Consider the following 22913-nt stretch of genomic DNA (forward strand, 5'->3'; position numbering starts at 1 on the left):
GAGACAGCTGAATCTGTCTAGCAGACAGTCCTGGTAAGCCTTACAGTACATTCTGCTTATCAGTTAATGGATAGCTGTGCCCTCCCGCTAAAGGCAATCTGGAAATCATATACTCTGACCCTTTTCCAGCCACTCCCGCCAGTGCACGGGAAAGATCAATGTATGCTTTTCCTATGTGGCCTACAACACGTGGCTGTTAAGCGAGGGTCATTGTTATGCAAAGTAAAAGTCAACCATTCACAACAGTAACAATACACTAATTGCCCTAATTAGATGCAGCATTTCATGAACGAGATCACCCTGATGCGGGTCCCTCGGAGTCACAAAGAGCGGATGCTAAGGGAAGCCCTGCAGAGACCAGGACCATATGCGGCCATGCTTGTAGAGGCGATGATTCCCATCTACATAAGGATGTCCTGGCACGGAAGAGTGTGCTTCCACAGAGCACCCAACAAGGCACCTCTCCCCAGGAACCTCCTGCGGAGGCTTTTCGAGGACCTAAATGAGACCTTTCTTGAATTGTCCCTGGAGGATTATTGTTCAATCCCTATATGTGTGGACCTACTTTTCATATAGTTTTTCATTGAAAATTTTATATATAGTATTTCTATTTTTTATACCTGTTTTATAAAAAATAAATGTTTACATGTTTCTAGCACTTACCGCCTGATCCTTCCCCTGATTCAGAGTCCGGGTTAACGGCCGGGGAGGGTTGGTAGGGGATCTCTGTGAGGGTGATGAAGAGATCCTGGCTGTCAGGGAAAGCGGTATTGTGTTCGCTGTCGCCTGCGCCGTCCTCCACAGATCTTTCCTCATCTTCCACATCGGCGAACATCGAGGAGGAACTGTCCAGGTTCACTATGCCATCCACTGATAGGAACACTGAGTCCACGGTCACTGGTGGGGCAGTGGTGGCAGACCCACCTAGAATGGCATGCAGTGCCTCGTAGAAGCGGCATGTCTGGGGCTGGGCTCCGGAGTGTCCGTTTGCCGCTCTGACTTTTTGGTAGCCTTGTCTCAGGTCCTTGATTTTCACGCGGCACTGCATTGCATCCCGGCTGTATCCTTTCTCTATCATTGCTTTGGAGACCTTCTCGAAGGTCTTTGCATTCCGCTTGCTGGAGCGCAGCTCCGACAGCACAGACTCCTCGCCCCACACACCGATCAGATCCAGGACTTCCCGGTCTGTCCATGCTGGGGACCTCTTTCTATTCTTGGATTGGCCGGACTCCTCTGCTGGAGAGCTCTGCATCGTTGCAGGTGCTGCGGAGCTCGCCCCGATGTCCAGCCAGGACGTCAGATTCAAAGTGCCCAGACAGGAAAATGAATTCAAATTTTCCCGGGTCATTTCCTGTGTGGCTGGTCAGAGAATCCAAGCTCCGACTGCTGTCCAGAGCGTCAACAGAGTGGTGCACTGTGGGATAGCTCCCGGAGCTACTAAGTTCAATTTGCATCCACACCTAGCCTAATTCGAGCTAGCCATGTCGAATTTAGCGTTACTCCACCTGCCGGGGTGGAGTACCAAATTCGAACTAAAGAGCCCTCTAGTTCGAATTAAATGGCTTCCTGGTGTGGACGGTTGAGCGGTTAGTTCGAATTAATGCTGCTAAATTCGAATTAAAGTCCTAGTGTAGACCAGGCCTAAGTATTTCCCAAAGGAGCACTAAGCAGAAAATAAATATATAAACATATTTTATTTCCAAAAATAGGACCTAGACTTTCTACTCTGCCCTCACATCATGTTGGTTGTTGTTATCTAGGAGGTTAAACCATTTTTATAGCTCCACTATTGGAAGGCTTGACTATACAGAAGGTCTTACATTGTGTCCTAAAAGTAGTAAGGTTTGGGATCATCCGGATCTTCATTGGCAGGCAATACTGCAGCTCGTCATCCCTCCCCTAGAATACCCTGCCTCCAGCACTTGAATTTCATCTCCGGCACTCTCAGCCACAGTATCCTTTGTAAGAGCAGCAAAGAATCCTGTGGCACCTTATAGACTAACAGACGTTTTGCAGCATGAGCTTTTGTGGGTGAATACCCACTTCTTCGGATGCAAGCCTTTGTGATCAGTATCCTTTGTGATCAGAGTTATCCTCTGTGACACAGAATCAGTGCTGATCTCTGAGACAGATCAGACCTAGACCCTTCAGGGATGTAAAGAATAGGACAACACCTTGAATAGATTATTGAACTGGCAGTTAAGAGGGCAGAATGTGTGAAGTAGAAGACCCTCCTGAGGCAGGATTTTACAAAGTTGGTCAGCAATGGACTGAAGTGTTCCCTGCTGGCTTTCACTATCAAGAAGGACATGCAGGGGCGGCTCTAGGAATTCCGCCGCCCCAAGCAGGGCGGCGCACCGCGGGGGGTGCTCTGGCGGTCGCCGGTCCCATGGCTCCGGGGGACCTCTTGCAGACGTGCCTGCGGAGGGTCCGCTGGTCCCGCGGCTCCAGCAGACCCTCCGCAGGCATTTCTGCGGGAGGTCCACCGGAGCTGCGGGACCAGCGGACCCTCCGCAGTCATGCCTGCGGGAGGTCTGCCGGAGCCGCCTGCCGCCCTCCCGGCAAAATGCCGCCCCAAGCACGCGCTTGGCGCGCTGGGGTCTGGAGCCAGCCCTGAGGACATGGCTCTTTTTGACCATAATGGCACAGTTTGTCAGGAAATTCACATCACCCAGGTGCTCTGCTCCCACATCCCACCACAAGGGAATTTAGTCTTCTTTTATTTTATTTTTTAATCCATGGTGAAGGGATCATGGTTGTTGACACTTCTTTCTGGTTGAATTTCCCAACTTTGGAGTGGTCTGTAGGAGAAACGGGACAGTCAATGTGGTGCTCCTCGTCTGACAGATCAAGGAGTGTCCTGTCAAAAGTTTGAACAGGATCAGACATCACAATTTCTGAGGTCAGGGTCAAGTCAGCAGATGGTACATGCTGCATCCTCTGACTAGCAAATGAGGATGCCTCCATTCAGATATCCTCACTCTGTCCCCATCTTGGATGGAGCTATCCTGGATGTCAAGAAATGTATTTCTCAATATAAGAGCGAACAGGGGGTTGGACGAGATGACCTCCTGAAGTCCCTTCCAACCCTGATATTCCATGATTCTATGAGAGCATAATAGGAACAACTGGCAAATAGGTAGTACTCCATCTGATAACCTGCCTTTCAACATCATCAAAACTATTCATGGCATCCTACACACAGAAGTCCTCCTCTTGCAACAGGCTCATGCCTGTTCATGTTAGGGTATGTCTACACTGCAATTAAAAACCCATGGCTGGCCCATGCCAGCTGGCTCATGTTCGCGGGACTCAGGCAAAGGGGCTGTTTAATTATGGAGTAGACAATCGGGCTTGGGGTGGGGCTCAGGCTCTAGGATCCTGCAAGATGGGAGGGTCCCAGAACTAGGGCTGCAGCCCAAGCCCGAACATCTACACTGCAATTAAACAGCCCCTTAGCTCGAGCCCCGCAAGCCCCTGTCAGATGGCACAGGCCAGCTGCGGCTTTTTAATTGCAGTGTAGACGTACCCTTAGAGTCTCAGACCTAGCCATTGCTAAACCCTAGCCTCCGCCAGTAAAAACTGCAAGATTAAATGGGCGTTATTTGGCTACAGATAATCTTGTTTCAGGGTTAAACCCACTTCCACAGGCTTCCTTCTACAATCATTGATATTACAATATTGTATCTTGTATATTACATGCAACTTAAAAGATTAGATTTATTTAAATATATAATAAAACAAAGGTGAAGTATCATTATACTGCAATATAACATTAAAATAATCATTATTATGTTAATCAAACATTCTTAACTATTCTCAGACAAAAAGCTAAGTTAAGACAGAATGAAGCTTGAGGGTAGTTTGAAGGTAAAAAGATCACCACAGGAAGTTTTCAATTATCCCAAAAGCAAGCATTACTAATCCAGTGAATTCAAAGGTAAGGTTAAATGATCAAAGATTCCAAACATGTTAAGGTATGGAAATACAAAGTTACGGTCCTCACACAATTCTGATTCTCCCCTATAGTGATACTATGAAGGGAAAATGTTGTGAAAAAAATCTATATTATCTTTAAAGTTGTGTCTAATTTGAGGCCACAAACACTAAAATGTCTTAATCATAATTGTATGATTATTGAATGGCATCAAAACTTACTAGCATTCCTCTTGGGCCATTAATTCCACCAGGTTGATCATTTGATACTTTTATGGTATACACTAAAACACGACCACAATAAAGTTAACATTTAACAAGTAAAACAGGAATAGAAAATACATATGTGCAATTTAGCTGAGTTAATACAGCAGAAGCAGCCTTAACTTTTCAATTTCTTGACTTGGGCGTGCTTGATTTCTCAAGCTTAACACTGCAGTATTTTTATATTTAGTTATCTTGTTTCTTTAAAGGAAAAATAAAAAAAGAAATCCGGAGCTATTTGGTATGGGGAGATTACAAGCTGCCCTTGATTCACTTCGACATTCCTTGAATAGGTCAAGAATTATAGTTGGCACCACTGCCACTAAAAAGCCGTCATCTCATATGCATGTCTCAGCTAAGCTCTCAGTTTAAGGGCACCACTAAAGCTGAAGGGCTGATTGGCAGAACCAACATTTTAAAAGCTCCATGAAAAACCTTAAATAAAAATTCTAATGCCTATGTGCCAATCTGGCATCTCTAAATGCTCGTAACTGTAAAACCACCGAACCATTTTTTGTCTTCAGATTTGGCTTGATTTTTTTACTTTAATTGGGATGTACAAGACAACCACAGTGCGAACCCTCTACTTGAAACTATTTTGTTATTTATGTAAGTGAATTAATTGTAACATATAGGAAAAGTATATTTTTCACATTCGGGTAACTAAGGAACAATTAAAGCAATTTTCCTTTGCAACCCAAAAAAGAATTTGTTTGAGAGGGTTCTGAGCAATGGAAGAAAGTGCAATGTACATATGGAATCTGGATTTTACCCAATGTGTTATTAGTGCCCTCTATATAATAATTGTATGGGTGTTTTTTTTCTCCTAATGATGATTGGAGGAACAGTTTTTCTGTATTCATGGTATTGTAAGAGGTTTTCAGAAATAGCTGACATCCAGGTCAGATGTTTACCAGAACACATAATTATTATGGATGATCAGTATTCTGACTCATTAGTTCCTTCCATGTATATCTAAGTGTTGCATAGACCTCTGCAGAGAGAAAAAAAATTGTACCTACTTGTGAAATAACAGTGGGTACAAATCACACACCAGACTGGACTAAGCAATAGACTAAAGGATATGCTAAAAAGATGTAGAATTCCACATACATCTGGGCTCAAATCAGAACTGAAATCATCCACTCAAATTCAAATCCCACAGGGCATGTCTATGCTGCAACAAAACACCTGTGGCTGGCCTCAGTCAGCTGACTCGGGCTCATGGAGCTGAGGCTGAAGGCAGGGCTGGCTTTAGGCCGATTCCCGGATATCGGGCCCCACGCCTAAGATGGCCCCGTGCCTGCGCCTAAGAGGGTCCTGTGCCTTAGGCGCCTTTTTAATTTAAAAAAAAATTTTTACTCACCCGGCACCCCTGGGGGTGGGGGGAAGGTCCGGGTCTTCGGCAGCATTTCGGCGGTAGGGGTGTGTGTGTGTGTCTGTGTGTGTGTCCGCTCCGGGTCTTCAGCGGCATTTCGGCGGCGGGGGGGTCCTTCAGTGTTGCGGAAGACCCAGAGCAGACCCCACATCGCTGAAGTGCTGCTGAAGCCCCGGGCCGCCGCCAGGTATTCAAATCGGGCCCTGCAGTTCATAAAGCCGGCCCTGGCTGAGGGACTATAAAATTGTAGGGTAGAGCTTCAGGCTTGGGCTGGATGCTGGCCCCTGGGACCCGCCCCCCCTCACGAGGTCTCAGAACCTGTGCTCCAGTACAAACCCAGATGTCTACGCTGCAATTTTATAGCCCCAGCCCCGGGGGTTTTACTGCAGTGTAGACATATGCAGAGTGACCCCCCTCTTCCATTCTATTTGGTATTCAGAGTGTGGTATCCTCTTAACCCTGGTGACTCCTAAGCAGCAATAGTTCTAGGACTGGGAATGGTAAATAAAAAACATGTGCAGCTTTTGTTAACAGCTCTGCTACATGCATCACCAATAACTGTTTCTATAGCAGTTGGCACTTTACAGACATGTAGAAAGACATATACCCATCCCAAAGAATTTACAGAAAAGGGCCTGATTTTGCAACTCTCACTCACACAAGTAGGCCTATTGACTCCAAACAGTCAAGTAAGGCTTTATAGGCCTGCTGGATCCTTAAACCCAATGGTATGAGGTGCTGAGCCCTCTCATTTGAAGGGCTCAGTGGGAGTTGAGTGCAGTCAACACCTCACAGGAAATGCTCATCACCTTGCAGGATCGGGCTGTAGGCAGGAAGCATACAGACAGAGAATGTGGGGTTGGGAGAATCAAATAGGCTTTTGTTATTTCCCTATTTACATGAGAGAGGATTTCTTCATTCTCAGAGAAATTGTATCTGGATGTTTTCAATTTTAATCAAAACAAATTCACAATTCTAAATTTTATAATATACAGTACTAAGTTAAACTCTCAAGTGCAGTGTCACTTAAAACCTTGTTTGAAGCAGGAATGAATTAATCTACCGGAAGAGTATTTCATTTTTTTAACTTAATGAAGGAACATGGTTTAGCTATAAATCCAACAGTTTGGATCTTTTTGTAAGGGATTCAAAAGGTCAGACACACTGGAGTCTTACTTTGTGTATAATGGTAAAAATTACTTACTTCATAGCCTTTTTATTAAGTCTTATTTCTATCAACAGTAACTAATAAATGCTATTCTAAGGATTAACAAGTCAATGTACTATATTAGATTTCCATCAGCTATATACTTGCAGTAGCAAACCACACAGGAACTTTATATGGCATCTGAAAAATATTAAAAAGCAGTTCGTTCTTTAAACACACAATCCTATATATGATTCACAGTATCCTATTTTGGACATGATAGCAAAATTCCAAGGATCCGTCAGCCAAAGAGAAATTTTTAGTCTACCCCAGAAATAGCACACTGAGTAGTGGTGCTTTGGGCTGCAGTAGTGGATAATAGCTAGAACAGAGGATTAAAAGTCAGAAAATGCAGGCTCAAAAGTTCAGAACTGGATGCCTGAGATCAGGCATTTAATCCTTACTTAGGCACACACACAGTATGTCTACACTGGAGATGTAAGGTGTAATTTCCAACTGGAGCAGACATATCCATGCTAACCAGAGTGGTGCAAGTGGTGCTGACCACCTGAATATGTATCTAGGGTCTTGGATGAGACTGTATTCTGGGCAGTGCCCACCCTGCCACTTGCACCACCACACCTACACTTCTGTTTTTAGTGCTCTAGCTTGATCAGAGCAAGCACAGATATGTCTCCTTGAGCTGGAAATTACACCTTCCAGCTCCAGTGTAGTCATATCCAAAGGGACATGGATTGATTTTCAGAGATCATGAGTGACCAAAATTCCCACTGAATTTACTCTGGGGCAAATTTTCACTCTCTGATTCTGAGTGCCATGGATTTTGGGTACTAAACTTTAGACACCTAGAACCAGACTTTTAAAGCTATTTAGATGTTTCGCTGCTCAGCACTGCAAAGCCTAAGTGATTTAGGCAGTTAAATTTCATTTTCTGAAATGACTTAGGCATGTAAGTCTATGTCCCATTGACTTTCAGTGAGACTTTGTTTGCATATAAAATAATGCAAACAAATTGTTATGGTTGAAAGGATCAAACAGCTAGAATGCACTTAGGCACAGACGCTGCAAGAATTTATTATCATGAGTAATTCCATTTATTTCAATAGTAAAAGTTAAGCATGTGCCTAAATCTTGGCACGGCCACATCCTTATGCAGAAGGAGGGAAAATCTAAAGATTTCCTTCCTACTCACACATGCATGTGTGAATGAACGTGCACACGCACACACATGAACGCTTTTTATGTAAAATGAGCTCATCAAGTGCAGTGTTGTTTTTCCAGGAGGAAAAAAATGCATCGGGGGTGGGGAAGGCTTGGGGGGTAAGGGGGACTTTCTGATGAGGTTTTCCAAGTTTTCATTTTTTTGAACTTCTGTATCACTGAAATATTTACATGAACATAACTTGTATTTTGTTTATGGTGCCAGCAATTAAATTCTTGTGAATGACATCTTTAACTATTCTAGAAAATTAAAAAGGAAGTAATGAGACCATCAATTTTTGTGATGTAGTATATTTTAATAGCTCATTAATATTGTTTTAAGTTTGTAAGCCTTCAAAACAATTTTTAAGAATAACAATATTTTGAACAGGTAAAAACATATGCATATATACATATGATATGAAGAGTTATCAGGTCTCCCCTCAGTCTTCCTTTCTCAAGAATAAATATAAACAGTTTTCTTTTTAACCTATCCTCATAGGTCAGGTTTTCTAAACCTTTTATCATTTTTGTTGCTCTCCTCTGGACGTTCTCTAATTTATCCACATCTTTCTTAAAGTGTTGTGCCTAAAACTGGACACAATACACCAGCTGAGGCCTCACCAGTGCCAAGTAGAGTGGTACAATTGCATAGTCCCTGCATCCCTGGGATGGAGCATGCTCAGTGAAGATGTAATCTTGGAAGAATTTAGCTGCCAAAGTCTCTGCTAAGCATATGGGAACAGATTTTTCAAAGGCTTTCAACTTGGCCAAATTCAAGCAGATTTTCAAAAGAACAGCAAAAAATAAATAAATTAAAAAAAAAATCCCTGCCATCAAGTGCATCCCTGCCAAAATGTCATGTCCCTGCTCTAAAGCATGTAGGTGCTACAGTTTCTCAACGAAACATTCATAAGAATTTTTTTTTAGCATGGGCAAAACAGTGTATTTTTCCCTAATCTAATCCTTGGAAATGTCTGAACCATTTTTTGCTGAAACTTTCCAAAAAAATTCAGCCTAAGATAGATGCCAGTATGAGAAGTTTCAGCCTGAACAGGTAAAGTTAATCAAAATTATAAGCAACTGAAAATAGGATCTTATAATGGTAAGTTTGGGTAGCCATAAGTATAGGCAGTGCTAACAGCTTCATCTATAATATACTACTGTTTGCTCCTCTTAGTTCTGTAGAGACACCATAGCTGAGATAGAGAGAGATGGATTCTATGCCCCTTTTTGTTCAACATCAACAGAATTGTATACTTAGTTCGAATTTGTCACTTTTGTTAAAACCCATTAAAGGCAATAGGATGGCATAGGTGTTACTGAGGGCCTAACTGGAAGACGGTGGGATTGCATAAGTGCCAGTGAGGCCATAATTTGTTCTACAAAACCTTAATTGTAGGTGAGGAAGATGTATAAGGAAAAAAAGAGACTAGCTTGACTCCAGAGTCTCAAGCTGAGTTTTCAGGGCTTGCAGGTAGGGAAAAACAAAACACATATTTTGCTTGTAAATAAATGGAGCATATTTGATCGAAATCACAGACACAAAAAATGTGGGTGTCAGTTTCAAGTGTCACTTTTCACAGTAGTTTCGTCAGATGCTACCGGTGTGGTGCTCTGCTCTGTTCAATGTTGATAACAGTGGGCTGCGTGCATGGGTTCCTTCTGCGTGCTGCCTCAGCTCAGTGCGGATAGCTGACACAGCAGATCCTGAGAGAACCCCCAAAGACCACAGACTCTGATAAGGTACAAAGGCACCCGGCCAGGTTTGTCAAATGAAGCACAGTAATAGTTCCCCGTAGACTCTACAGGACGTACTACGAATATGTGCCCCCTGACAATGGACCGGCTAGTCAGTGGCGGGACTCTCCACTGCATTCTAGGCCAGACAAAGACCCCGCCCTAGGGATACATTCTTATACACAAGTACAAACAAGTATCACTCTTGACATATTGAGGTGCAACCCCTCTATGTAGCAAGGTACAACCAGGGCTGCCCCAAGCACATACAACCCATCTAAGCAGTAAGCTGCCACCTCTCACCTTGTACATGTTGGTTCGAACAAAACAACTCTATCCATCATATTATCCTTTTGACCCTGTCGTTAGGATGGGTCAGCCTGTTCCTTGTTATCTGCGTGGAATGTGCCAGTATCAGGGTGTCCTGGTACCGTATGTTTATATCTGTAGTATCCAATACATTGTAGGTATATGTTTGTGCAACATCAGCCCTTTCCTTGCCAGCTTCTGTGAGCAGGGCCTGCCTTTGGCTCACAGCTTAACTTTGCTTTATATTAGCAAAGTCTTGACCGTTATTTTAGCTCAGGCCTTAGGCCTCATACCGGGCCTCTGATACCAAGGGTTTATGTGTCAGGGCCTCATCTTACTACAAGTAGTAGTGCACTTTGTACCATTTTTGTGCCTATCCATTCACCCAGTAATGGCCCCTAAGCACATCTTGTATCAGTCTTAGAAAGGTTTATATTGTTTACCAGATTCACAGCTGCAGCAGAATAACAACTATTCGTCTTTACTTTTAAGACCCTCCATGGACTATTTCACCCTATTTATCATTTTTCATATTCTATCAGACGGATATTCCCACCTCCACTGTCAGCGATGCCAGACTTCATTGCCTAATTGTCTAATTTTCCACTGAGCACCTTCATGCTCTTCTCCTGTCCCCCATTATGCTTAGAAAGAGCACCCTGTAAAAATCTGCAAAACCATCACGTTGCTTCCTTCAAATTGCTTCCTAAAACTCACCTCTGCTTCAACACCTACAAAAAACTCGACACTGGTTAGCTGGTGTGCTCTGACTGCTGCTTATCACTCAGATCATAATTTTCTCATTGTTACCTTTTATTCCTCTATTTGTTTGCTTTCTCCCCCTACTGTAGGATAGTCCAATAGTTAAAGCATTGCCCTAGGACTCAAGAGATGTGGGTTTTAATTCTCTACTCTGCCACAGACTTATTGTGTGACCTTGGGCAAGTCACTTACTCTCTCTTTGCTTCAGTTCCTCTTTTATAAAATGGGGATATTGGCACTGCCCTATCTCACAGGGGAGTTGTGAGGTGGTCAGATACTACAGAGAGGAAGGCAAGATCTACTTTTCAGGGCAGAGATCACATTTTTGTTATGGAGCTGATGCCTTTAGACATTAGAGATTAATTAATCCTCACAACACCTCTGAGATATAGGTAAGTGAGTAAATATTATTCCCATTCTATAGGTGCAGTAATTGAGGTACATATATGCTGCAGCTGGCGGTGTAATCTCCAGCTTGGGTAGACAAAAACACACTAGCTATAATCCAGGTAGCGCACTAAAAACAGCAGCTTAGCCAAGGCAGCACAGCTGGTGACACGCAGCAACCTTGTGAGTATACGCATAGGATCTTGGAGGAGACTATATTAGGGTGGCTAGCCTATGCTGCTGCTTGCGCCGCTGTGGCTACACTGCTATTTGTATACACATGCTAGCTTGATCAAAGCTAGTGCATAGGTCCGCTTGAGCTGAAAACTGCACAGTGTGGATATACCCTGAGACAGAAAAGTGAAGTGATTAGCCTACAATGTTGCAAATCAGTGGCAAATGGATTAACTGAACAAACATGATAAAATACTAAGGATAATATTTTAATAAAGTATTTTGAATTCTTGGTGATAATAGGAAATCCTGGGATCTTTACCTAATTTGTACTCAGGCAAAACTCCTATTAAATTCTATTAAATTCGCACTTTAATAGGAGTTTACTTGAGTAAAGACAGAAGGCCAAATTCTGCTCTGATTTAAACTTTTGAATCTGGAGTACACTGTGGAAGCCAACACTGTTGCTGTGGATTTACACTGTTGTAAGTGAAGCATCATATGGCCCTTAGGCAGGACTTGGGATTTGTCCCAATGTTTAGACATACTGTGCACAAATTGAAACGTGCTATCACTCTTTCAAATGCCAGTCCTAAACTTTTAGTGCTTCCTGTGCCCTTGAATTAATATATGAATTAATATATGACCAGTCATTTAAAAAAATTACTTGTCTCTCTTATCTATTCTTTACCAGAATTGCCTTTTCCACATTACTACCCCCGTGCAAGCTCCTCAGAAGTTCAGTCCTGACAATATAAAGACTGGTGCAATGCTGTTCCCTGACTGTATGATGGAACAGCCTAATTCTGGCAATTAATTGATCTTTGACTATTAGCGGTAAATATGCCCAATGGCCTATGGACACTAGATAGGCTGGGATCTGAGTTACTACAGAGAATTCTTTCCTGGGTGTCTGGCTTGTGAATTTTGCCCACATGCTCAGGGCTTAGCTGATCGTCCTATTTGGCGTCGGGAAGGAATTTTCCTCCAAGGCAGATTGGAAGAGGCCCTGGGGGTTTTTCGCCTTCCTCTGCAGCGTGGGGTACGGGTCACTTGCTGGAGGATTCTCTGCACCTTGAAGTCTTTAAACCACAAGTCGAGGACTTCAATAGTTCAGACATAGATCACGGGTTTGTTACAGGAGTGAGATTCTGTGGCCTACGTTGTGCAGGAGGTAAGACTAGAAGATCATAATGGTCCCTTCTGACCTTGAAGTCTGTGAGTCTATGAAGTGATATAAGGCCAACCAATTTCACCTATATGTGCAGTACAGTTCCTGCAGAACTTTTGATTTTGTTCTCCTTCTTCTCTATTTTAGGACAATGGTGTGCAGTAAGACAGGCAGCAACGAACAGAGTGTGAAAGCTATCGATGTTAACATTGAAAATGATCCCTCTCCCAGTGGCAGATACAATGCATTTTGTGTGAAAGATGAAGGTCAGCATTGATATGTCATTGAAACAATGTACTGTCACCATTGTCTTGCCTACAAAAAAAGACTTTTTTCTTACATTTTTCTACTAGTGGGAGCAATTATGGGAAATTTTGCAAAATAAATCCTTACAGTGTGTCTCCATTAAGTGAGGAACCTGTTGCAAGGACATGAGTTGCATGACATGGTGGTCCAACTTATTCTTGCAAGAGTTTAGCAAGTTCACACAGCAACAAGGCTACTGATAGAACCATTTTGGTGTTCACAAAACACATCTTACAACCTGAGCTGGGCTAATTTCTTTTGTCCAAAACTTTTTTCTGCAAAAAAATTCAGATTCAGCAACACAAACACTTCACAAAGTAGTTTGCTAAATTGTTCATGTCAAAAAACAAAAATCTCAAGAGTCAGAACATTTAATTACATTTGCAAAATTAAATGTTTTGAGTTTTTGGTCCTTTAGAAATTTCCTTCCAACTTATTTTTAAAACACTCAAAATTGAAATAACATGTTTCTTTTCAGAATGAACAAAATCTCTCTCTCCCCCCCTTTTTTTCTTACTTTTTGATTTACTGAAAATTTCATAAACAAAAACAAAACAAAACAATCAGTTTGACCCAAAATGATTCCCCCACACAAATTTTTTTGGAATTACTCATGAACCAAAAAAAAAAAAAATTATTCACACAGCTCTACTTACAACCATGGTTGTACCAATACATTCTGGGATTCAAGAAGCACTGGTAGTGCTCAGCTGTGTTGTTGGGAACAGGGTTTTTTGGATAATTTCCCAACACAAAACATTGTATTGTTGGTGAAGTTACTCTAGGAAGAAATCATCTAATACTACACAGCTAAAGACCTCATCTAGGATATTGCAACAAACCAGTGCAAATAATATTTGTGAAACCCTTAAGATGGCTATTATGTGTTGGCATGAAGTGCTGCACACATGTTACGATTACAAGGTATGCCAGTCAGTTGGTATAGATCAGGCCTGCTTTGGGGACTCTGGATGTCATGGTTCATCCTGAATGTGAAACTAAAGTACTGTGCTAGAGGTTAACCTTAGTTGTAGATACTCAGAGATCATGGCCCACCAGTAAAGATGCATTATGAGAAAAATATTGTTATTGATAGTAAACTTATCATACTTTTAAAAGCCACTTTCCAGTATGGAAATTCAATCTCATTTTCAGCAGTATACGGAACTGGATAAATTTAGGCATTCAAATTCTGTGCAGTTGAGAGTCACACTGGCCCTTGTGGCTACTGGAAGACTTTGGCAGCTAGGGAGTCAGTATTCTGAACTCAGCATGTGGAATTAAATCTAGAATCTGTTTTCCTCATTCAGATGATAAACTGAGGGACAAATTGTGCTCTCAAATACACCCTGTACATCCAAACTAACTCCATGGATATCAGTGGATTTTCTCTAGATATATGTTTATGTAACAGAATAATTTAAACCTGGGAATTTTTATATAAAATATAGACTGTACAGTTGGGATGATGGGATAGTGGGGATGACCTGTTAAGCCCACAATGTGGTTTTGTGTGCCACTTCAAAAAAGGACAGAGATAGGCAGATGGCATTGACTGACACAGTACTTGAAAAACAGTAAACTCCCACAGTGCTTAGGGTGTTTTAACAAATCTTGAGTAGGGCTGTTGATTAATCGCAGTTAACTCACACAATTCACTCAAAAAATTAATTGTGATTAATCGCACTCTTAAACAATAGAATACCAATTGAAACGTATTAAATATTTTGGATGTTTTTCTACATTTTCAAATATATTGATTTATATTACAACACAGATTACAAAGTGTAAAGTGCTCACTTTATATAATTATTTTTATTACAAATATTTGCTCTGTAAAAATGATAAACAAAAGAAATAGTATTTTTCCATTTACCTCATACAAATACCATAGTGCAATCTCTATGGTGAAAGCACAATTTACAAATGTAGATTTTTTTTGTTACATAACTGCACTCAAAAACAAACCAATGTAAAACTTTAGAACCCACAAGTCCACTCAGTCCTACTTCTTGTTCAGCCAATTGCTAAGACAAACAAGTTTGTTTACATTTATGGGAGATAATGCTGCCTGCTTCTTATTTACAATGTCACCTGAAAGTGAGAACAGGCGTTCACATGGCACTTTTGTAGCTAGTGTTGCAAAGTATTTACGTGCCAGCTATGCTAAACATTCATGTGCCCCTTCATGCATCGGCCACCATTCCAGAGGACATGCTTCCATGCTGATGATGCTCCTTAAAATTAAATTAAATTAAATTTGTGACTGAACTCTTTATGGGAGAATTGTATGTCTCCTGTTCTCTCTTACCCACATTTGGATTGTTATAGAGCAGAACCCACCATCAGCATGGACGCATGCCCTCTGGAATGGTGGTTGAAGCATTAAGGGACATATGAATCTTTAGCACATCTGGCATGTAAATATCTTGCGACACCGGCTACAACAGTGCCATGTGACTACCTGTTCTCACTTTCAGGTGACATTGTAAACAAGAACCGGGCAGCATTATCTCCTGAAATTGTAACCAAACTTGTTTGGTTTGATTGAGTGGACTTGTAGGCTCTAAAGTTTTACATTGTTTTGTTTTTGAATGAAGATTTTTTTGTACATAATTCTACATTTGTAAGTTCAACTTTCATGATAAAGAGATTGCACTACAGTACTTGTATGAGGTGAATTGAAAAATACTATTTCTTTTGTTTTTTACAGTGCAAATATTTGTAATAAAAAATAAATATAAAGTGAGCACTTTACTCTTTGTATTTTGTGTTGTAATTGAAATCAATATATTTGAAAATGTGGAAAACATCCCAAAATATTTAAATAAATGGAATTCTATTATTGTTTAACAGCGCAATTAATCACTATTAATTTTTTTTAATCGCTGGACAGCCCTAATCTTAGTCAAGCCTGTGAATATAATAACATGACAATATCAAGCTGAAGTGACAAAAGGTGTACAGTATATCTGATCTATTGTTAGACAATCAAATATTGCAACATTTGACTTGAAAAGGTCGAGTTTTCTATCTATTCAGTAACTTCTGCAAGATCATTGTGCTACTTTGTCACTTTGACCATGTCACCCCTGTCTTTGAATCCTTCCACTGGCTCCCCCTTCTCAATGGCACCAAACACAAACTACATGTCTTCACTTTCAAGGCCCTTCACAGCCTCTCCCCAACCTTTCCTATCGTTTGTCATTGATTATCATGTCAACTTTCACCTACTGCTCTTTGATGCCATTTTCCTCACCCAACTGTTGCATTTTGAAACAAGCACCTTTCTCCCATGCTGCCTGTCACACGAGAGAAGCTCCCATAAATATCCACCCAACCATCTCATCTTCCTTCTTCAAATCCCTCCTTAAAACTCTCCCTTGCTGTGTGGCCTATAAAAACTGGGCAATGGTTAAGTAGTTAGGGTACGGATACCCAGGGGCGGCTCTATAAATTACGGCGCCCCAAGCAGGGCGGCGCGCTGCGCCGCTCTTCCCTGGTCCCGCGGCCGGGGCAGAAGTGTCTGCGGCGGGTGCGCTGGTTCGCGGCTCCGGTGGAGCATCCGCAGGCATGCCTGCAGGAGCTCCGTCCGAGCCGCGGGACCAGCGTGCCCGCCGCAGTCATGCCTGCGGGAGCTCAAGCGGAGCCGCGGGAAGAGGGGACCCTCCGCAGTCATGCCTGCGGCAGGTCCGCTCGTCCCGGGCTCCGGTGGACCTCCCGCAGGCATGACTGCGGAAGGTCCACCGGAGCCAAATGCCGCCCTGCCCCGACAATGCCGCCCCACGCGCCTGCTTGGCGCGCTGGGGTCTGGAGCCGGCCCTGCGGATACCACTGCCTGTCATGCTGGGCAGTATTGTCTTATTGTTTCATTGTGCTCTGCCTGCCTGTCTCTACCTGTTGTCCCTAATCTTATTCTTAAATAGTAAGGTCTGTGAGGCAGGGAGGGACTCTATTTGTTTTGTGCTTGTGAAGTGCCTAGCAGGGTCCTGGCCCTATTGCAATACAAATACACCATAAAAACTGTTTTTCAAAACATGGAAGAAATTGTTTTAGGACACTGTGGAACTGCACAATGAAAACTGAGGGAACTGAAATATTGATACAGAAGAGACAATTTCTGAGCAGCTCATTTGTGCGGGGCAGGGAGGCTCCTGAGGAGAGAAAGGATGACTATACCAACACACTCATCTAACAGTATTTAATTCAGCAATATTTCCAGATGACCACAAGGTGCCCTCATGCTTGAATATTCAACAGATACTGGATAAACAATTTATGTTTTAACAAGAACTCTTAAGTAAAGGTTGGCTGATATGAGACCTGAGCCTCTTCATGACAAATTGTTCCACTTGGCTGGTTGCCTGTGAAGTTCTTTTCAATAAGCGGCAGTCTTTTCACACATAATACCCTTTGTGAAGTATATTAATTATCATAAAACTTGGCTGCTCACTGTATTTCTGAATGACAGCAGTATGGAGCCAATCACTGTTACAGTCTGTGGCTAATTCTCTGGCATGTAATATCAACATTCTAATGCTTATATGATTTTTCCCTCTTTTTGAAAAAAAATTGGTTTTAATATATGTTTGCTATGGGAGAGTTACAAAAAAAATACTAAAAGACAAATCCTGATCCTATTAATATCGGGCAAAAGCCTATTGACTTCAATGGGTTTAATATTTAGCTGTAACCTATTCTGAATACACCGGATACACAGATTTCCCCATAGCTGGGTTTAGTGTTCGTATAGTTTTTTGTGGATTGACGTCCATTAATCCTCATCCCTGTGCTATTTCGTGTTTTATCTAACCCTAGGCCCAAACGTATATAGTCTGATTCTTTTATCACTTATGCTGGTGTAACTCAGAAGTAACTCCACTGAATTCACTGGATTTAGAATGGTGTGTAATTGATGTAAAATGAGAGAAGAATGAAGCCTGTAGGATACTGGAACTCAGTACTTCCTGTCCTCCCAGGAGGCACTCAGCACTTTGCAGGACTGGATACCTACAATGTAAGATGGGACTGTATCTTTTATTTGCATGTAAAGCATTATGCACATCTGTGACACTATATAAATAATAATGATAGTAGTATTAAGTAATTGAATTATTGCTGAAAGAATATCCTAGATTTCAGAAGCAGCAGTTTCACCCCAGGTGAGTAATAACACTATATTAATTATTATTATTAAGCTCCTACAAATATGCTAGGTACCTCACAGTAACAACTACAGACATGGCCCAAGACCAACCTGTTTTGCAGTTTTGTCAGAAAGACTAACTACAGGTCTAAATCTTTCAATTATTTTACTTTTCACTGAAACGTATTAACTCAGGCTTTGTCTACCCTAGCACTTTTGTCGGTAAAACTTTTGTCGGTCAGGGATGTGAAAAAAAACCACACCACTGACTGACAAAAGTTTCACCAACAAAAGCACTGGTGTGGACAGCACTATGTCAGTGAGAGACGCTTTCCTGCAGACATAGCTACTGCCACTCGCTGGGGGAGGTTTAATTATGCTGGCGCGAGAGCTCTCTCCTCCTGGCGGAGAGCAGCTACACAGGAGACCTTACAGAGGTGCAGCTGCATCAGTACAACTGTGCTGCTGTAAGGTCTGTAGTATAGACATAGTCTCACTTGTTAGAGAAATATCATCATCACCTTTAATCAACAGGATTTTACCAGTGTTGAGGCAATATAATCATTAATGTTAAATTAATAAATCTGGCAGAATGTTAAGAAGAGCTCAACCTTTAGGGATTAAAATAAAATCTTTAAAAATAAGGCATTTTACAACCCTTAATGCTATACAAAGTGCATTTGAGAGAGTCACAGCAGATTCTAATGTAAACTATTCCAAAATTTTCTTCTAAGACCCTGATCCTGCATTCACTTATACATGTGCTTAACTTTAAACACGTAAGTTTAATAGGACTGCTCACATGAATGAAGTTTGGCCCATGTACAAGTACGTATTTGCAGGATTGAGGCCTATGGACCATAATGCTGCATTCTTTGCACACTCAAGGCTCTTTATGAACTCAATAGTAACAGTGTTCTCTAAAATCGAAGAGGACTTATGAGTGTAGAAGGAATGCAGAATCAATCACTTAAAGTTAAAATTTTCTTAATCAGCACCTTTCCCTCTGCACTTCTAGAATTCGGATCTATTAAATTGCACAAAGTCAGATGGTAGTCTTTGACACTGAAGGTTATGTTTTACCAGCGAGAGATGCAGCTGAAATATTTTAAGAATGCTGTTTTCACAGCACAGGGAAGTATATCTCATCATTGTGGCATTTGCTGTCAAAAAGACCCCTGTATGGAATGAAAAAGATGAATGTTGTGATAGTTTGAGATTTACTGCAGCTCTGAACACAAAATATATTTATGTGTATCTGCAGACAGCCCCAAAGGTAAATTTTAAATAAGTACAAAAAATAGATGTTAATGCAAGAAAAATAAGATATTGTAATGGCTGGAATGGGAAAGAAAAGAAAAGGCAGGAAGAGACAGAAGAGGAAAAAATTACCACCCTCGTGTTATATTTCTTTACATGTACTTAGGTCTTGTCTACACTGGCAAGTTTCTGAGCAGCAAAGCAGCTTTCTGTGGTGTAACTCCTGAGGTGTACACACTACCAAGGCACTTAGTGCGCAGAAACTGCGCAATTGCAGCGCTGTAAAAACACCACCCCGACGAGAGGCGTACAGCTTTCTGTGCTGGGGCTACAGCGCCACGGTGCCGGTGTAGACACCCTGGTCGATTACAGTGCTGCAATTGGCCTCTGGGAGGTATCCCACAATGTCCGTTCTCTCCTCTCAGTCATCAGTTAGAACTCTACTGCTCTGTCCTCAGATAACCAACCATGAGCCCCACCCCTTAAATTCCTTGGGAATTTTAAAAGTCCCCTTCCTGTTTGTTTGGTGATGCATGCAGTGGTCTCAGCACATCTTTCCAGGTGACCATGCCTGCTCCATGCACCAGGTGATTCCCCCGCTTGGAGAAATGCTGAGCTGCTGGACCTCATCAGCAGTTGGGGAGAGGAGGCTGTCCAGTCCCAGCTGCGCTCCAGCCATAACAATTATGATACCTATGGACCGATTTCACAATGCATGACAGAAAGGGCCCATGACCGAGGCACATTGCAGTGCAGGGTCAAAGTGAAGGAGCTACGGAACACTTACCACAAGGCGTGGGAGGCAAACCGCCATTCCCACAAGCTGCTGGTTCTACTAAGAGCTGGACGCGATATTCGGTGGCAACCCCACCTCCACTGCAAAGGCCACTATGGAGACTTCGGTGGCTCGCGGGCCAGTCGACAGTGGACCAAGCCAGGAGGAGGAAATCTTGGATGAGGATGTGGAGTGGGAGGGGGACCCAGAGGCAGAGGATGACTCAGAGGTCAGAGATGCACGCAGCCAGGAGCTCTTCTCTACCCCGAAGGAGGCTAGCCAGTCACAGCTGTCAGAGCTTGGTGAAGCACAAACAGGAGAGGAGGCCCCTGGTAAGTGACTTTGATTTTGGGAATCATTGAAGTGAGTTGTTGGGGGCAGGAGGGTTGCAGAAAGCAGGCTTGTGTCTGTATGATGCGTGTACCACCACATGCCTAGTCTGAGCAGTGGAACAGGGTGTTGATTGACTCTGTCACTTCATGGGAATCTGCCTCAGAGATCTCCACGAAACTCTCATGGAGATACTGGGCAATCTCCTGCTGCGGGTTCTTTGGCAGAACTGCTTTGTTTCTTGCCCCATTAAGGGTAGCTTTCCCAAGCAACTCTGCTGTCACTGCGGGGGGGGGGGGGGAAGGGGGAAACACCATTGCTGCACACAGGTGAGCCGCATAAGGACCAGGGCGGAAGCCACAGTCTTGGAGAAGACCCTCCCTTGATTCCCTGCTCACTCTCAGCAGCGAGATATCTTCCATAATGATCACAGCCTGTGGAAAATGTGGGGACAGTAATGATTATAAGGCGCCCCCTACAGTGCTGGCTCTCTCCAAGAGCCATGTGCCCAGTGTACAGTACAGTCCTGGAACACTGATTTCCCCTACCTCTGCTGTTACTCACCATTTTGGGGGTCTTGTGGCTCATGTGTGCTTGCCTGGGGTCAGCCAGTGAGTGACAGGTGTGTGAATAATGGCTGTGTTTTAAAAATCACTGAATCAGTGGTCTGTGGGTTGCAAACAATACTGCTTCTGTAAAATGTTGCATTTTGGCTTCACAGATATGACCTTGGGAGCCCAGCCTCCCTCTTTGTTATCTCCAGCTGAACGGCTGTGCAGAATTAGAAAGCGGCCACAAAGAACTAAAGAGGATTTTCTGCGTGATGTCATGATGCACTCTGCAGCCAAAAAACAAGAATTGAAGGAGTGGCAGGACAGTGAGAAGAGGGACCGAAAGGAGAACGTGGAGTGCCAGAATGAAGCCATGGAACGGCTCTTAAACATTATGGAGTGCCAAGCGGACACGCTCCAGGCACTACTAGCACTGCAAACCAAGCAGCTCCACACCCGCCTTCCCCTGCAGCTGTAAAACTCTTTTCCATGTGCCCCCCAGACACCGCCAACACACTCTTATCAACCTCCTGGATCCAGTCTGTAGCCGCTGCATTCCACACCTGCCCCATCACAGTCCAGCCCTGCGGACTCCCAGTACCCACTGCACTCAATATCCGTCCCTCTGCAGTTTAGCCCGGCTGAAGTACAGTACCCGCTGCACTGTACTCCATAGGACAAGGTTGCATATGATACCTGGACATACACAAATCTTTAACCGTCCTGGGACTCCACCTCTGCCTGGGACTCTCCCTTCTCCCACAGTGCTGATGTGTTTTTTTTGTTTGTCTCTCTCGTCTAGTTGCTGTTTTTAATAAAATAATTGTTTTGGTTTGAAAGCAATCTTTATTCCATTAATTGAAAGCAAACAGAGACCTGCAAAGCAACAGGCAATTTTCTTAAACCTCCATAGTGCATCATCTGCACCAATCACAATCACCTCCTAGCATTACAAGCACTTCACTCCTGAGCATAGCAACAAATATTAGTGGCTTTCAGCTTCAAATTGCTGCCTCAAGGCATCCCTGATCCTTATGGCCCTGCGCTGCACCCATCTCACTCAGGAGTCCAGCCTTGAGTGAAGCTTTAATCCTTCCCTTCACAAATATTATGGAGTGTACAGCACGTGGCTATAAGCATAGGAATATTGTCATCGGCCAGGTCAAGCCTTCCATATAGGCAGCACCAGCAGGCCTTTAAACGGCCAAAAACACACTCAACAGTCATTCTGTACTTGCCTCAGCCTATTGTTAAACTGCTCCTTGCTGCTGTCAAGGTTTCCCGTGTATGGCTTCATAAGCTATGGCATTAAGGGGTAGGCAGGGTCTCCCAGGATCATGATGGGCATTTCAACTTCCCCTATGATGATCTTCTGGTCCGGGAAGAAAGTCGCTGCTTGCAGCTTCCTGAACAGGCCAGTGTTCTGAAAGATGTGCGCGTCATGCACCTTTCCGGACCAGCCTGTGTTAATGTCCATGAAACGCTCACGGTGATTCACAAGCAGGGACGACTCTGGCTTTTTTGCCGCTCCAAGCAGGAAAAAAAAAAGGGGAGGGGGTGGCTGCCAGAATGGCAAAGCAAAAAAAAAAAAAAAAAATGCAGCAAAGCAAGGTTAAAAAAAACAAAACAAAAAAAAAACCCTGCAGCGCAGCCAGAGCGGCAAAGCAGGGGGGGAAAAAATTACATTATTTACATCACTGCAGGTTGCTGGTATTTTTAAAGCTTCAATGGTCAAATCAAGCTCATACCTCAGTCACTGTTTCACGCTGTCTGTAGACTCAAGATGGCAGCTCGTTGATTTATATTCAATTCACATTTGAAAGGTTATCTTCTCAACACTTAGGGATAGAAACTTTCTTTATTTAAAAAAAAAAAAGAGATTATATTCTGCAGGTTCCAAATATGCCATGTGATCCTCATGTAGGCCAGATCTGGCCCAAAGGCTGTATGTTAACACAATCTGTTTTAAGCCATTCCACAGCAAAGTTCACAAGAATACACATAAATACAGAAGAAATAAATAAAACAGGAATAATCATCAAAGAGTTCTGCTATC

The 22913-nt window shown here is 42.8% G+C and overlaps 1 protein-coding gene across 1 annotated transcript in view; it reads left to right on the top strand.

The window, feature by feature from the left end:
- Positions 1-22913, top strand: part of SUSD5 (sushi domain containing 5) — a 73895-nt gene that overhangs the window by 21957 nt on the left and 29025 nt on the right. The window contains exon 3 of the mRNA XM_045007118.1: positions 12637-12755. Within this exon, the coding sequence (XP_044863053.1) occupies positions 12637-12755 (119 nt within the window). The remainder of the gene's footprint in view (positions 1-12636; positions 12756-22913) is intronic.

The sequence above is a fragment of the Mauremys mutica genome, chromosome 2, assembly GCF_020497125.1.
Source record: "Mauremys mutica isolate MM-2020 ecotype Southern chromosome 2, ASM2049712v1, whole genome shotgun sequence".
NCBI classification, from domain to species: Eukaryota; Metazoa; Chordata; order Testudines; family Geoemydidae; genus Mauremys; species Mauremys mutica.